A 16,842-nucleotide genomic window follows, 5' to 3' on the forward strand; every position below is an offset into this window, starting at 1 on the left:
TAAACAACAAAAAGCATTCCCTATGATGTTGAGGAGACGGTAAAAATTTCGGGAATATTCAGTCTTTATTTCCACAGACATGAACTGAAACCTGTGCACATCTGAATTTCAGCCCTTCAGTTTCTCAATCAAGTAGCACTAAATTTGTCTGGCTAATGTGTAAAGACAAAGTTGTTGACTCCACTAAAGCTCACAAGATGATGCCATTGTGAAATTCATGTTAATTTTTTCAGTTCAACTTCACAGATTTTGTTATGTTGGTAATATCATTTGTAATTATATAAAAAGAGCATTCAAAGGCAGAATATTTAAATCATTACTTTTTAATGGATTTGTTAGAAGACTTGATCAGTTCTGGTTTTCTACAGCTAAAATATGCCACAAAGTTACTCTGAAACGCTGTGAGACATTTTGACCATAGTGGTTTTGAGTCTCGACAGCATAAGTGTAGGAGCAGAAGCTCAGAGCAGTACAGTCCCAGAACAGACTCAGAACAACATTCACCATCTGAATGATTTCAATACATTATTAAAAGTTATCAAAAAAGTTGCATTTTTATCATCTTAACAGGATATCACGTGTTCATGACCACAGTTGCAAAAACAGAACACTTCAGAGCAGTGCGGTTCACTTAAAGCAACATCATGACTTTTACACCATGTTTCACAGCAAGGCTTGAAATTGTGACCATTTTGGTTGTGCATTAGTGATGGGAAGTTTGGATCATTTTACTGACTCTGACTTTTGAGTCTCGTTCAACAAAATGAACAAATCTTTTTTCGAGTCATTTCGTTCATTTCATTCATTTTAGCAAAATGTAATTAAAATGTTACGTGTTACTTCCCCAACACATCTACTACTTATGCAAACGTTGATCACACTACAAACAATACAAAACTACAATGCTATAAGATTCAGAAATTATTAATTCATTCTTTACCTGGGTCTTCAGTTTATGATAAACTGATTAAGCTCACCTCACCTCTTGTCTGACAAGTCTTCGGGTTTAAGTCATTCCTTAATGATGTGACAGGCAGTCCCATGCTAAACCAATGCATTCTGAGCCGGTAAGAGAATTGATTAGTTCTCTTCATGAGTCTTTCGGGTTTTTGAGTCGTTCCTTAAACACGTGACAGACCCATACACTAAGCCAATGCATTCTGAGCCGGAAAGAGAATTGATTAGTTCTTTTTATGAGTCTTTCGGGTTTTGAGTCGTTCCTTAATCACGTGACAGACCCACGCTACTTCTGATATTTCTGTCACTGTTTTTGTTACTGTTTCTTGGGGATCTGTGGTGTGTTATTATAAATAAATAAAGTCCTGTTATAAATAAAATATTGATTAATTTATCTTTTTGACTGTCTATCTGTAAATAAACACTAGGCTATTTAATAATATAATAATCCAAGCCTACAATACATAGTATTTATAGCCTAGTTTGTTCATTTTTACTCCAATTTTGAGTTTGCTGTTATAATAATTGCTTTTCCTAGTCAGACTTGACATATTAGTCTAATATATGTATAAGAAGATTGCTCAAAAAGGACATAATGACAAATTAAAAGCAAATAACATTTTGAATTTGAATTATTAATGTTAGTTTAAGACATCAAGGTTATGATAACTTCAGCTTTAACAGTTGTAACACAAACTCAAACAAAACTGGAGAGTTAACGTCATTTTTACTAATAATGTGCTTGGGTCACACAGCATAGCGTATGGGTCTGTCACGTGATGAAGGAAGGACTCAAAAACCCGAAAGACTCATAAAAAGAACTAATCAATTCTCTTTCCGGCTCAGAATGCATTGGTAGCGTATGGGTCTGTCACGTGATTAAGGAACGACTCAAAACCCGACAGACTCATGAAATGAACTAATCAATTGAATCATCAGGTGAACTACTACTAGCAGTACAGAACCTGTAGAATATTGCACATGCGCGACTGAACGAATCACCCCCCGAGACGACTCGTTCTTCCCGAGTCACATTAAAGATTCGTTCAAAATGAACGAATCGTTCAAGAACGACACATCACTATTGTGCATGCACCTGAAATTTACTCTGTGCAACCTCAATTTATTCAGAAGCATTTGTGCAAGTGAAAATAATTGTTGAGGTGTGACCTTTTTTAATTTCTCTACAAAACGTTTGCTAATTATTGCACAGTATGTGCTTGCTGTGAGCTCAACAGTGACCAGTCCAATGTTCTTATGTCCAAATGTTACATAACCAGTGTTGGGGGTAACACATTACAAGTAACTTGAGTTATGTAATCAGATTACTTCTTCAAGTAACTAGTAAAGTAACACATTACTTTTTCAATTTACAACAAAATATCTAAGTTACTTTTTCACATAAGTAACGCAAGTCACTTTTTCCACATTTATTGACTGACAGCTCTCCTGTCCCCATATTGAGAGAAATAAAGTGCAGATGTGTATGCTGTGTGAACATGAGGGTTATTGTAGTTTTAGACTAAATGTGAACATGCATTTACTCATCTCACTTGCACGAAAACATTCAATATTCAAATTTTTAGTGAATATAAGAATTTTTGCAAACCTGTAATAAACTATATTAAATTACACAAATATACTTTGTATTTAATCTAAATTATTAACCAATGTCTTTGCTGCTGACCTTCAATATACTTAATTCAACCATACTAATAAGCAAAAAATACTTTAGATTAGATTTAGAAATAAGAGTGTTGAACTTCCTTCTCCTGTATCCTATTCTTCTTTAATCCGGAATAGCAGCACGGCTGAAGGGTGTGTTTGAGCTGCGCCCTCTACTGTACAGGTGTAAATATGCATTTCATTCAACTTGAGGCTTATTCATTTCACTTTTGGTGTGAAAGGGCCTTTTTGCCAAAAATAGATTTTTTTTGTTGTTATTAAAAAACAAACAAGCAAGCCCATCCCCGGTGAGAAAAAGTAACACAAAAGTAATGTAACGCATTACTTTTCATAAAAAGTAACAAAGTAATGCAATTAGTTACTTTTTTTAGGGAGTAACACAATATTGTAGTGCATTACTTTTAAAAGTAACTTTCCCCAACACTGTACATAACCGATTAAAATTCATTTTTACATTCTTAACTTTAATGCAGATTTAAAACATTAGCAATCAATCACTCCCTTTCTTTGAGCTCCTTTATAATGTTGAATGATGAAAAGAACACAGAGACATTTATTTTGTTAAGACAAAGTAACTGTGGATCCACCAGCAAAGGAAAGAATGGCTGAAAGACTCTGAGTGGCTCCGCTATGAAAATTCGATTCAATTCACATTTATTTGTATAGCGCTTTTCACGATACATATCATTTCAAAGCAGCTTTACAGAGAATGCATGTCAACATCACAATTTAAAGAATACAGTTAGCAAATAATGTAATAATTTAGGCAAATAATTTACATCACTGTTAGCAGTTTAACTAAAGGTAGAAGCAATGAGCTCCTGGAAAAATGAATTACATATTAACAATAATTAGGATATAGAAATTTTGGAATGTGCATATTGATCCAAATGATTGCGTCTTCTGAAGTCCTCGCAGGAGTTGTCGCTGTCTCTTCATAGGTGTTGGTCATGTTGGTGAGGTCTTCTTAAAGGCCAGAACACACCAAGCCGACGCCGACGAACTAGTGGCGACGAAAGCAGACTGTGGGGTTTGCTCACGTCAGCAGCGTTTGTGTCCAAAGTTGCCCTGCCACACCAAACCGACGCTCAACAGCCAAGCAGCACGTCAGTTCTGCGCCTGCGTGAGATGAAATGCCTTTCCGAAACAGCAGGCGGCAGTAGCTGAACAGCCAATCAGAATGATCAGATGGCCCGACGGACCGACGAGCTCCAACGCCGATTCAACATTTCGAATCGGCCGAAAAAAGGCAGACGAGGACCAACTTCAGCCGACGGTGCGGAACACACAAAACTTAGTCGGCCGACGAAGAAAAACTGCCCAACGGCCGACCGTCGGCTTGGTGTGTTCCTGCCTTAAGAGGCTGGATCCAAACTGAAGCTGATGAACTCTCTAGTCACCACAGGATGGGCAAATGGAGAATAATTAGCATAGCTGCTGTTCATAACATCAAGCAAAGATTGTCATGTGCAATTGATCTGATATGACATGCATTATGTGAACACTTGGCAAAAGAGATGTGTCTTTAATCTAGATTTAAACTGGGAGATTGAGTCTGAACCCTGAACATTATCAGGAAGGCTATTCCAGAGTTTCGGAGCCAAATGTGAAAACGCTCTCCCTCCTTTATTGGACTTAGATATCCTAGGTACAACCAGAAGTCCAGAGTTTTGTGATCTTAAAGAGCGTGAAGGATTGTAGGGCAATAGAAAATCGGTTAAGTACACAGGAGATAAACCATTTAGAGCCTTATAGGTCATTAGAAATACTTTATAATCGATACAGAACTCAATAGGTAACCAGTGTAGAGATGATAAAATTGGTGATATATGATCATATTTTTTTGACCTGATAAGAACTCTAGCAGCTGCATTTTGTACTAATTGTAGCTTGTTTATTGAGGAAGCAGGACAACCAGCTAATAATGCATTACAGTAATCTAACTTTTCTGCATCAGAAATAGATAACATATTCCATATCTTAGCAATGTTTCTGAGGTGGAAGAAGACTGTTTTTGTAACAGACAAATAAACAAAATTGTGACGATCTGATAGGTATGACCTTAACCACCGTATTGCCAGGCCCTAAATACCAGTGTAATTTTGTAGTCGATCTAGGAGTATTTTATGATCTATAGTGTCGAACACAGCACTGAGATCAAGTAACACTAGTATTGAGATACAGCCTTGGTCAGAAGCTAGAAGTAAGTCGTTTGTAATTTTAATGAGCGCAGTTTCTGTGCTATGATGAGATCTGAATCCTGACTGAAATTTTTCATATATAGCGTTTTTTTTGCAAGAAAGAGCACAACTGGGCGACACCACTTTTTCTAGTATTTTAGACATAAATGGAAGATTTGAAATGGGTCTGTAATTTGCTAATACATTTGGATCTAATTGTGGTTTCTTAATGAGAGGCTTAATAACTGCTAGCTTGAACGGTTTTGGGACATGACCTAGAGATAAAGACGAGTTGATAATATTGAGAAGAGGCTCCTCTGCTACAGGTAACAATTCTCTCAATAGTTTAGTGGGTATTGGATCTAATAAACATGTTGTTGGTTTAGATGCAGTGATAAGTTTATTTAGCTCTTCATGTCCTATAGTTGTAAAGCACTGCAACTGTTGTTGAGGGGCGATAATTGAGGTTGAATCATAAAACTCTGTTAAAGGTTGTACATTTACAATTGTATGTTCACCTAGACAAAACAAGACTTTGTGATGTACAGAGGTGTAAGGCAGTCTTGAATCCGTGTTATGGGTTACAGCTGGCGGTGCAATCTGTCCCTGCAATCTGTGAGGGTTTATTTCGTTGCCAGACTTGATATGACTTGACAAACTGAGTTGTATCCTTGGGAATAGATGGCCACCAGAACCGATTCTGAATGAGCTGCGTGGTAGCTGTGATGCCCGGATGACCAGACAAAGGGGAATTGTGCACCATCTCCAGGATGCGGTTGCGGAAGTCTACGGGCACAAAGGTTCTCTCTGGGGGACAGTCAGGAGGTGCTCCAGTTCCGTTATAATATGGATAATTTTTGGATCCAGGATGATAGGTGACAGTGAACTGAAATCGAGAGAAGAACAGGGACCAGCGAGTTTGACGTGGGTTGAGTCTCTTGGCAGTTCATAGGTATTCTACGTTTTTGTGGTCAGTTAAGACAACGAAAGGATGTGTAGCCCCCTCCAGCCAATGGCGCCACTCCTCAAAGGCAGCTTTCATGGCCAGCAGTTCCAGATCACCGACATCGTAGTTGCACTCTGCAGATGTGGATTACCTTGTCTTTGAGAGAGTATAGCCCCGAGACCAGTGTTGAAAGCATCCACTTCAACGAACGCGAGAGAGGGATCTGGATGATGGAGAATGGGAGCCGAGATGAAGTGTTCTTTAAGGTCCTGGAAGGCCACTTGAGTCGATTTTGCCCCTTCTTCACCATGCTAGTAAGTGGACAGGCTATGGTACTGATATTTCGGATGAAACGGCGGTAGAAGTTGGCAAACCCTAGAAACCTTTGTAGTTCCTTTAGTGTATTGGGACGGGGCCAGTTCAAGATGGCGGTTACCTTCTTCTCGTTCGTGGCGACATGGGTGCTTTATGGAACTCACATTTTTCTGCTTTGGCGTAGAGTTGGTACTGGATTAACCTCTGGAGAACCTGTCTGACCTGGGTTATACGTTCCTCAGTGTTATCTGAATAGATCAAGATATCATTAATGTATACGATCACAAATTTGTTCAGAATGTCTCTAAATATGACATTAATAAAGGCTTGAAATACAGATGGGCTACATACCAGGCCGAAGGGCATAACCAGATATTCATAGTGCCCAGTAGCCGTAGAGAACGCAGTTTTCCACTCATCACCCTCTCTGATGCGGATCAAGTATCTCAGGTTGAGATAACGGAAAGATGCGACCCTTGGATGGTGATGTTCCTGGAATAAGATCAATAGCACAGTCATGCAGATGATGAGGAGGTAACTGGGACACACGTACCTTCCTGAAGACTACAACCAGATCTTGGTATTCGTTGGGGCGTTGTAAGCCAGGGGAAATTTCCGTTGCCGACTTCAGATTTCAGTGGGTTCGGTAGCCTGGATGGTTCTAATACAAAAAGGAGGTGAGTGAGGTAGACATTTGGATTAGCAATGTTTGTTCCAGTGGATGATTTGTCCTTCTCTCCAACAGATGTGTGGGTTGTGAGTGCGAAGCCACCGTAATCCCAGAATGATGGAGGAGGTGGATGTGGGCAGGACATGGAATTGGATGCGCTCTGTGTGAAAGATGCTGATCTGCATGGTTAAAGGTTGAGTGATGGGATTAATACTTCCTGAGCCCAGTGGCCGCTCATCTATAGCTTCCACTGTGAGAGAAGAGAGACTTTCAATTAATGGGATTTTCTGCTGATCAACATAGCTCTGGAATATGAAGGTTCTCGCAGCCCGGAGTCCAGTAATGAAGAGGTCTCAAGATGAACGTCGTTAAACACTAGTTTGATGGGTACAGAAGCACACATATCTGAGCAATAGTGGGATTTTGAATCACTCACTGGATGGGGGCTTTCAGGGCGAGGACACACCGGGCAGTTTCTCATATGACCTGGGTTGCCACAATACAGACACAGACGATGAGCTATGTGGCGACCTCTCTCCTCCTCAGACAGATGGTAAGTGTTGATTTGCATTGGTTCAGTGGTCTCTAGATCAGCCGCTGGAGGAGCACGGGGGCTGCGTTTGGGAACAGCTTTACGGGCACGGATAAAGTTATCGATATGGATAGTGAGTTTGATAAATTTGTCCAGACTCTTCCCCTCATCTCGGCAGGCTAATTCAGTCTGTAACTCATGAGACAGTCCCCTTCTGAAACATACTTTGAGTGTGTCATTCACCCAGTTGGTCTGTGCTGCAAGTGTATGAAAAGCCAGAGCATATTCGGCCGCCGTCTTCCGTCCCTGAGTAAGTTATATGAGGCCCCCTTGCCGTCACCGGGATGATCGAACACCTCTCTGAACTTCTGTAAAAAAAAAACTCATACGAGGGAAAAGCAGATCCATCGTCTCCCCACACTGCTGTAATCTAGTCAAATGCTCTCCCCGTAAACAATAAACTAATTAGAGCGATCTTACCGGCATCAGTACTAAACAAGGCAGGTTGTTTTCAGGCAGAGAGAGGCGGGGATTAGTCGTGGGCAGCCTCCCTGCCACGTGTGCAATGGCGGCGGGCGGTGGAGACGCTGCGGGAGCGGTGAGCTGCAAGCCCTGGAGCGCTTTCACCAGTTCCTCCGTGAGATTAGTGAGACAGTTGAGCTGGTGCTAGAGAGCAGCCAGCTGACTGGCCTGGGCAGACATGTTGTCACACAGGTGAGAGAAAGCAGCTGGATCTGGGTTTGGCGAAGTCTTCTGTAATGAATCATCACTTAGGCTGGGATCCATTTGCATGCTTTTATTATAAACAGAGTGGTCGTACAGGCTTGGTCAAACAGGGTCAGAGGTAGTCAGCAACAGGCAATCAAACAGGAAAATAACGCTCAGAAATGTTCACCTAGGCAAAACAAGACTTTGCGATGTACAAAGGTGTAAGACAGTCTTTTATAGTCCAGGGTTATGGGTTACAGCTGGCGGTGCAATCAGTCCAAGGTATGGGCTTGTGGGAAATGCAGTGCAAGTGTGAGTGTTAGTATTCGGGTGATGGCTCCCTCCGATGGTCAGAGGAGGGAACCATGGAGTTCATCTCTGTGACAATAACACATTATCAATTTATATTTCCAATCCATTAAAGGATTATTAGGCTGCATATATTAGGTCAGCCGGAACCGGGAACACTTCCTCTAACACCAGATGTACTCCTTACATCAGAAGACGAATGGCATCTACGTTAATATTAGTCTCTCTCTTTATCCATTAGGTTTTAGTCAACTAGATCCAGGCCGTTTTCAGGTGAGATCGAGGACCTGCACCTGGACACAAACACAACGCAGCCCTGAACTATCAGCAGAGATTGAGTCAACTAGATCATCCTTTGTGAAGGCCTCATCGACACGACAGCCAGTGGCACAGTTCCTCAACAAACTGTCCATAACGGTGTGATGAATACGATCCTCAACTGGATGGAACTGGATTAAATACTTTAAATGTTGCAATCCTATCGGACTTATGATAGTTACCTGAATCGTAACAAAGCACTTTTTGCCAGAGGAGAACTGGCCTCCCGACTAAGCCTGGTTTCTCCCAAGGTTTTTTCTCAATTATATCACCTGTTGGAGTTTGGATTCCTTGCTGCTGTCACCTTTGGTTTGCTTAGTTGGGGACACTTGACATTTGCTATTCTGGCCATGCCAGTTATCTCTGTATGTATATTTTAGGCAACAATATAATTAAAATATTAATACTCATGCATGTGGTTCAGGCAACGCAGTCAATGATTATCGTCACTACATGTATATTTACAACCAAACAAACTAAACACCAGAATGGTATAAACCAGAACTATAAAACTTCCTCTTTTCATTTACATTTTTAAAATATTAAACATATGTGGTTCAGTCAATATGTGCATATAGTTTGCAATCATAAAACACAACTCTGTCTCATTTTGTTAAATGTCAGTTTTAATGATAAATAACAGCCATTATAAAAATATAAGCAAAAGGTACATTTACATGTATAAGAAGCTACAATAAACATTAAAGCAAAAGGTTCAGTCAAACGTTCAAAGTCAACGCTCTAATAGACTACAACAGTAAAGTTAAATAGCCTAAATATATAAAGTTATGAAACTTTACCCTCAGCCAAAACGATTTTCCAGGGAACAAATTATAGATTAATGAGACCAAAGATTGCCTGTTACAAAAGATGAATTATATCTAATGTTTAACCACTACAGAGTCATCAGAGTCAGCGGCAATCATCAGAAGGACTAGCCGAGGTAAGGCTGCTCTCGGCGGTGTACATGAGCGCTGAACGCCCAGTGATCATCTGGATCTCACAACTCCGACAACGTCAGATAAAATTTTCAAATAGGCTCTTTCTTTATCAATAAACCACAGATTTGATCTTGGTGCTGTTGCTCTGTGTCTGCTGTTGAATTATCCAGGTTGTGGATGAGGAGCGACCCCTGATGTGATTGTGAAGCACTTACAGTGTACAGTAGTACATAGTAAAGTGTTTTATAAATGCCTCATTAATTCATTAGTTATCCATTTTTTAATATGCGTTCTTGCCTGTTTTTGAAACGTCATCAGCTGCTGCCCGAGTACTGATCCAATTCAAAGTTCACATCTAGCCAAGTACAGTTCAAATCCCCGGATGTGTTTATGATCCGAGTTTTATCGAGGATGCGTCGAGAGGGGACTTGAGACAGCCAGGTATCCCAGAATGCCTCTCACATCAACCAGCAACAGTTAAACTCCATGCCAAGACATAATAACATGGGGGACATTGGGGGTATTTTTCCCAAAGTCAGATGTCAGCTCCAGTCCACTACAATTTGGAGTGCTTAAGGCCCGGGTATATGTCATTTCCCACGTTCTGCCCCATCTCGCGCACAGTTGAGTGTGCAAGCCTTTCAAAGATAATTCTTTGCCCGTGAGCACGGAAAGACAGCGCGCCATCAAGCCCCGGGTATACTTCACTCTCCGCACCTGGACGTGTCTCACGTGCAGTCGTGTCCGTGCATCTTTCAAAGTATACTAAACCACAGATGCACGTGGATCACCGAGTTCGACACATGCGCAATAAAACATTTTCTATACTATTACCAGACATCATGTCGTCAATGGGACATTTGCTGCCTGAACACCGTTTATCCCTTCACAGTGGCGTATAGCGGATTATTGTAATTATTATGCTACTTTTATTATTAAATATCGCAATTCATTTAACCGACGCACTGCGAGCATAATAAAAGATTAGTTAGATGGTATACTCCTCATTTAAAAAAACAACTTGTTTAACCTTATAACACTCTTATCAGTCCCACTAACGGACCACTGGGTCGTTAAAGGGTTAAACTTGTTTGCTTAAAATTTTTGTGAATAATTTGCTGATGCAGGTACAAAAATATGTTTAGTAACTGCAAAAAAATATAAATAAATAAAACTTGTCACCCATGGTGCCAACTATAGCTGGAGAGGAGAGATTTGGCTGTGGCTAACTTACACAAAAGAGATTTTTTTGTTCAGCACATAAAAATGAACTACTTATCATGATTTCACACTGTGGTGATGTGGTTTCTCCACTGCATGGATCTTCATGTGTATCTTCAGGTGAATTTTAATAGTGAAACTCTTTCCACACTGATCACACGTGTGCGGCTTCTGTCTGCTGTGGATCCTCTTGTGTGTTTTCAGAGATGATGACTTATTGAATCTCTTGTCACAGTGTGAACACTTGTAAGGTTTTTCTCCAGTGTGGATCCTCTCATGTGTTTTCAGATTTGATGACCGACTGAATCTCTTGTCACACTGTGAACACTTGTAAGGTTTTTCTCCAGTGTGGATCTTCTCATGCCGTTTCAGAGTTGATGACTGATTGAATCTCTTGTCACAGTGTGAACACTTGTAATGTTTTTCTCCAGTGTGGATCCTCTCATGTGTTTTCAGATATGATGAATCACTGAATCTCATGCCACACTGTGAACACTTGTAAGGTTTTTCTCCAGTGTGGATCCTCTTGTGTGTTTTCAGATTTACTGACTGAGTGAATCTCTTGTCACAGTGTGAACACTTGAAAGGTTTTTCTCCAGTGTGGATCTTCTCATGTGTCTTCAGATTTACTGACTGAGTGAATCTCTTGTCACAGTGTGAACACTTGAAAGGTTTTTCTTCAGTGTGGATCATCTCATGTGTTTTCAGAGATGATGACATATTGAATCTCTTGTCACACTGTGAACACTTGTAAGGTTTTTCTCCAGTGTGGATCATCTCATGTGTTTTCAGAGATGATGACATATTGAATCTCATGCCACACTGTGAACACATGTGAGGTTTTTCTCCAGTGTGGATCCTCTCGTGTGTTTTCAGATTTACTGACTGAGTGAATCTCTTGTCACAGTGTGAACAATTGTAAGGTTTTTCTCCAGTGTGGATCTTCTCATGTCTTTTCAGAGCTGATGACTTATTGAATCTCTTGTCACACTGTGAACACTTGTAAGGTTTTTCTCCAGTGTGGATCATCTCATGTGTTTTCATATGTGCTAACTGACTAAATCTGTTGTCACAATGTGAACACTTGTAAGGTTTTTCTCCAGTGTGGATCATCTCATGTGTTTTTAGATTTGATAACTGACTAAATCTCTTGTCACACTGTGAACACTTGTAAGGTTTTTCTCCAGTGTGAATTCTCTGGTGCTGTTTTAAAGTTTTTACTGTAGTAAAAGTTTTCTCACACTCAAAGCACACATACTCTCTCACACCAGTATGAATTTTCTCATGTTTTTGTAAACTACACAGCAGTAAAAAACTCTTTCCACACACAGAACATGAATGTGGCTTCTCCTTTGTATGGACTGTCTGGTGTGACTTCAGGTCTGATGACCTAATAAATGTTTTGTCACATTGATCACATGTGAACGGTCTCTCTCCTGTGTGGATCCTCATGTGTGCTTTAAGGTTTGCTGATTGACTGAAACTCTTCCCACACTGATCACATGTGAATGGCTTCTCTCCTGTATGAACTCTCATGTGAACATCAAGACTTTGTTTGGTTGAGAAACTCTTTCCACACTGAGTGCAGGTTGTAGATTTATTTGCTCTTCTTTTCTTTAAAAATGTATTTTTAGTCTTTAAGCGACTCGAAGGTTTTTCTCCAGGTTTGTCATGATGTTTCTGCTCCACTTCACTCAGTTCTTCACTCTCCTCCTTCACGTCTATTAGCTCTGAAATGAAAGAGAAAAAAGTAATTTCATTTTAAAGAGAGAAATATGAAGTTAAAGGTCATAAAATTGAGACTTGTTGTGATAGACAACTGCTACAAAACATTACGATCATTTTGATGCATTTGCATAAATCAGTTGCATATGTCCCTGAAACTTTAACATTAATCTTCCACTCGTAAAGGACCAGCTGTCGTTCCAATGACAGAATCCAGTGGTCTGGTGAAGGTATAATGAGTGTACATCTTTTCAGCGCTCCTGTGAAGTTCACTTAATCTTAGAACTTTTTTTTTTTTTTTACTTTATCTGCTCGTTTAATCTGACTCCAATTTCAAATGTTTTTACATCAAGATTTACTGAATTAAGACAATCAGCACTGAATGGAGGTCTTCTGGGTACAGAATTTCCCAAATAGCTGCTCTGCCACCTTCCCTTAAATAATTCTTAATAATTTATAAATAATATTAAGAAAATAAAGAAAACACTGCTTTGAAATATTTTTAATCAATGACAAAATGATCTAATGTAATATTAACAGCCATATTTTGATATTTAATTTATTTTCCTAAAACTGTGTAATTATTAAGGGCCGTTCACAGTAGACTTTTCCTTCCACTGACTTCCTTTCATGCACATGTGAATGTAAGACACTGGAAACACAAGATCAAGTGAAGTTTGCAGTAAAGTGGAGTAGATTGTATATTTTCAAATTTTGTAGTGATTATTATTTGTTATTTATGTTTCTAAAAATATATCACGTCATATCTTGATGGTTACTGTGTCTGTACACTCTAAAAAATAAAACATTGGTTCAACAAAAAAATATGTTAACGTTTTCCACTAGAATTTTTAACTTAAGCTAATTGGGAGAATTACATTAATTCAAAGCAATATTTTGAGTTGATCCAACATAATGTTTTAAGAAATGTGAAGACGTTTTTTTTGCCACAAAAAAAACACATTTCTAAGTAACATGAATGCAACTATTTAAGTTGATCCAACATAATGTTTTAAGAAACATTTTAGACACAATAAAACGCATTTCTAAGAAACATGAACTTACCAAGCACTGCTTGTCACCATGAAAACCCACATTAACAGAAACTCTTCTAAATTAGCATAACAAAACACTAATTACTGCTAAATCTCCCTTACCATTAAGCTTGTGCAAAAAACATTATATAACACGTAATTAGCATTAACTCTCACTCTGCCATTGGCAAAGCATGATGGGAAATATAAATCCCAGCCGAGTTTCACGTCTAAATTAAAAGAAGTGTTCATACAACTCAAAACAATGAAACATGTTTACACACCATCAGATTGTATTTTACATTAACAGAACTTAAAATTAAATACATTTTTGATTAACTGAAAATGTTAAACTATGACAAGTCATGATAGTATATTGATTCAATAGGCATAATTTATGTGTCATCCAAGCTAAATAAAATAACAATTACAAGTAAAAAGTTTAACAGCATTTCAGAACTTGATTTTTTATTTCAAAACAATATATACATTTAAGTCATGACTAAAGGTCCCCTGAATTAGTTTTTAGAGTGTAGAAAGTTCACATGCTCAAAGTCTAGACTGACTGCATCTTTAAATGTGTTATTATCACATTTATCTCCTACATGATTCACTCAACCCTGTTACTTCTGACATGATTTTTCTCCTTTCAAAACCAGATGATTTCTTAAAACTGTGACACCAGGAAGTGACATTATCTGGGCTCTTTTCTACAGCATGATGGGAGGACAAGAAAATAATCTCAATCCATTTTCTCAGTTTTTACAAAAATTAATGACTGCATTCATCAACTCTGTTACCAAAGTTACTGTAAGAAGAGATTTTGCTCAAGTTACACTCACAACCCTGTCAGCCATTCTGGAAAGTTCATTTATTTCATACATTTTGGTGTTACAGTTTATTCCTAAAAAATAACAGTGTTGTAAACTGTATTGAAAATGCATAAATTCTGGTAACACTCCTGGAAATAGTGAACCAGATATGAAACAAATGGAAAATACGTAAATATTTAGTTTGATCTGATGTTGACAATCAGTATGAAGTTGAAACATCCCTTTACTGATCTAGAAAAGAACATTATGTATAATTTCATAGTTTAACTGCATATCTAAATATGCAGAAGTGTTTGAATCTTTCTAACATGAATGTTGTCATTAAAAGTTCAGTTATGTATTTGATAGTTTATCTAAATGTGGAAGAACATGAATGTTGTCCAGCATCATGAATGGATGAAGAATAAACACCAACCTCTTTGTTCTTCAGTATCTTCAGTGTGTTTCATTCTGCAGGGTTCTGGATCACTCATGTTCTCTCGGTCCTCAACTCAGTCTTTGCAGTTTTCAGCTCTTCTTCTTCCTGATGCTCATCTGATGGGAATAATTCTGCATTTATTGATGAACTGATGTGGGAGGAGCTTCACTGATGATGTGACTGCTGTGGGAGGAGCTTCACTGATAGTGACCTGTAGTGGGCGGAGCTTCACTGACTGAACTACAGATTGGTTGGAGGAGCTGATCTGCCCAAATCAAAAATATGTTACTGTGTTTGTTTTTATAGATTTAAAGACCAGAAATCAAATTTAATGTACAAAAGCAAATTTAAATAGAAACCCCATTAAATGCAAGTGTCTATTTTAATGTTTCAAATTACTTTTGTGAAAACCAAATGTTTTAATGTCCCTTTATCATTTAGTGTAACAGATATATTTATGTAAAAATGAAACAACATTCATTTTGACCAGTATTTAATAAAAGTATATAAAAGAGTAAGAGATCATACTAAATTTCATTATATTTTAAATTATTAAAAACTTCTTGGTGACAAATGAGTGAAAGCTAGTGGTTTGAAGGGAAGTGGCAAAGAATAAAGATTTAAAATGACAAAGAGTATTTTGTGCTTCACTGTGATCCTTCAATACAGTGTTTGAATGTTGTCAAATGATTCTTGTTCTAAATATGCCTGAAAATGCCTTTTTTTGCTATATTAACCCCTTTTTGTATTTCACCCATAAACTAAATGCATTAATCATTTATATCTGTCTATCATAAAGCAACTGATGCTAATTCTAACTTTATTCGGTTTCTTCATTAAAATAGTGACATATGTCTAGAAAAGTAGTAAAAAAACTGTAAGAAAAACATTCATGGCATGAAGACAGAAATAAACATATCTATAACCAAGAAATCCCCTGAGTCTATTTACAGCAATGAAATGAGCTTTAAGTGTCAATTTACAGCAGATCTGAAGACATCAGCATAATAAATGAGGTGAAAACAGGAACTATTGACATGAAATAAAGAGTGTTTTCAGCAGTTTCTCTGTTAATACTGATGATCCTCAGACTATCAACACTCATTCAACAAGACATTCACATCATCTCACTTTATTCTGAGTGTTTGCTGTTAGAAACTGATTATTGGAGTCAGTAGCGTACCGCAAGTCTATGAGGCCCCCCCGCAAAGAATGAGATGGGGCCCCTCCCACAAGCAGTGATGTCTATTGGATATATTGAACGGGCCTGGCTAGCCATCAATATGCTATATAATGTTTAGTGATTTTGATATTGCAGACTAAAATCCAGGCAGGAATATATATTTAGGCTAATTTACGAACGTGGAGGCAAAAGTGCCACTGCTCCGATTTTAGAAATAGCAGGAGGATCCTTCACAGCAATAATTCACAAACATCCGTTATAGCCCCCAAGGTACATATTTTATTTAACAACAGTAGCCTATGCTCAATATAGTAAATGTAATGGCCAACACATCTCAGTTTAAACACTGGCCTATAAGCATCGCTAATTGAAGAAAATAAATTATACAAGAAAATTTCATGCCTCGCAGTAAAAAAAAAAAAAAAATGATAGTAAAAGAACTGAGAAAAACATACTTTAAAGGAACAACTCTATCAGTTATAGGCCTACCTATGCTATGCTCTATTCTATATATCAGCTATATGCTGTATTTTGAGAAAAACTAACTTTATATACATCTTAATATAAAAACTTTTGAGGATTAACTTGTTTATTCTTTTTATCAACTGACTACCACACACAAAAAAGCAAACACTCTACAGAATCCTTTGCGCTCTCTGAGCTTTATGATGCGCAAAGTCTTTCACTGCAGCTTTAATGTCGATGTTACAAGCATGGGCATTCTCAATAGTCAGAAGAGCTAAACTGGACAGTCTTTCTTGTGACATTGTGCTCCGGAGAAATGTCTTGATCACTTTCAATTTCGAGAATGATCTTTCAGCAGTTGCAACCGTTACAGGCAAAGTTAGAAACAACTTGAAACAACC

The 16,842-nt window shown here is 38.3% G+C and overlaps 1 protein-coding gene and 1 pseudogene across 10 annotated transcripts; one reads left to right on the forward strand and one right to left on the reverse strand.

The window, feature by feature from the left end:
• LOC137005151 (uncharacterized) overlaps positions 1-16,842 on the forward strand; it is a 1,346,463-nt pseudogene that overhangs the window by 27,231 nt on the left and 1,302,390 nt on the right.
• LOC137006463 (zinc finger protein 85-like) lies at positions 9,447-14,857 on the reverse strand. Of its 10 annotated transcripts, XM_067367276.1 has the most exons (4): positions 14,791-14,848; positions 12,334-12,513; positions 12,005-12,252; positions 9,447-11,752 (listed from the first exon to the last, which is right to left on the reverse strand). In XM_067367276.1, the coding sequence occupies exons 1-4, from the start codon at positions 14,846-14,848 to the stop codon at positions 10,841-10,843; spliced, it is 1,398 nt and encodes a 465-aa protein (XP_067223377.1). In that variant the 3' UTR covers positions 9,447-10,840. The 10 variants fall into 10 exon arrangements, with proteins under 10 accessions (XP_067223377.1, XP_067223428.1, XP_067223361.1 ...); XM_067367327.1 differs by having other exon boundaries at positions 9,447-11,661; positions 11,746-12,513; positions 14,791-14,857; XM_067367260.1 differs by having other exon boundaries at positions 9,447-11,515; positions 11,600-12,513.

Source organism: Chanodichthys erythropterus, chromosome 3 (genome assembly GCF_024489055.1).
Source record: "Chanodichthys erythropterus isolate Z2021 chromosome 3, ASM2448905v1, whole genome shotgun sequence".
NCBI classification, from domain to species: Eukaryota; Metazoa; Chordata; class Actinopteri; order Cypriniformes; family Xenocyprididae; genus Chanodichthys; species Chanodichthys erythropterus.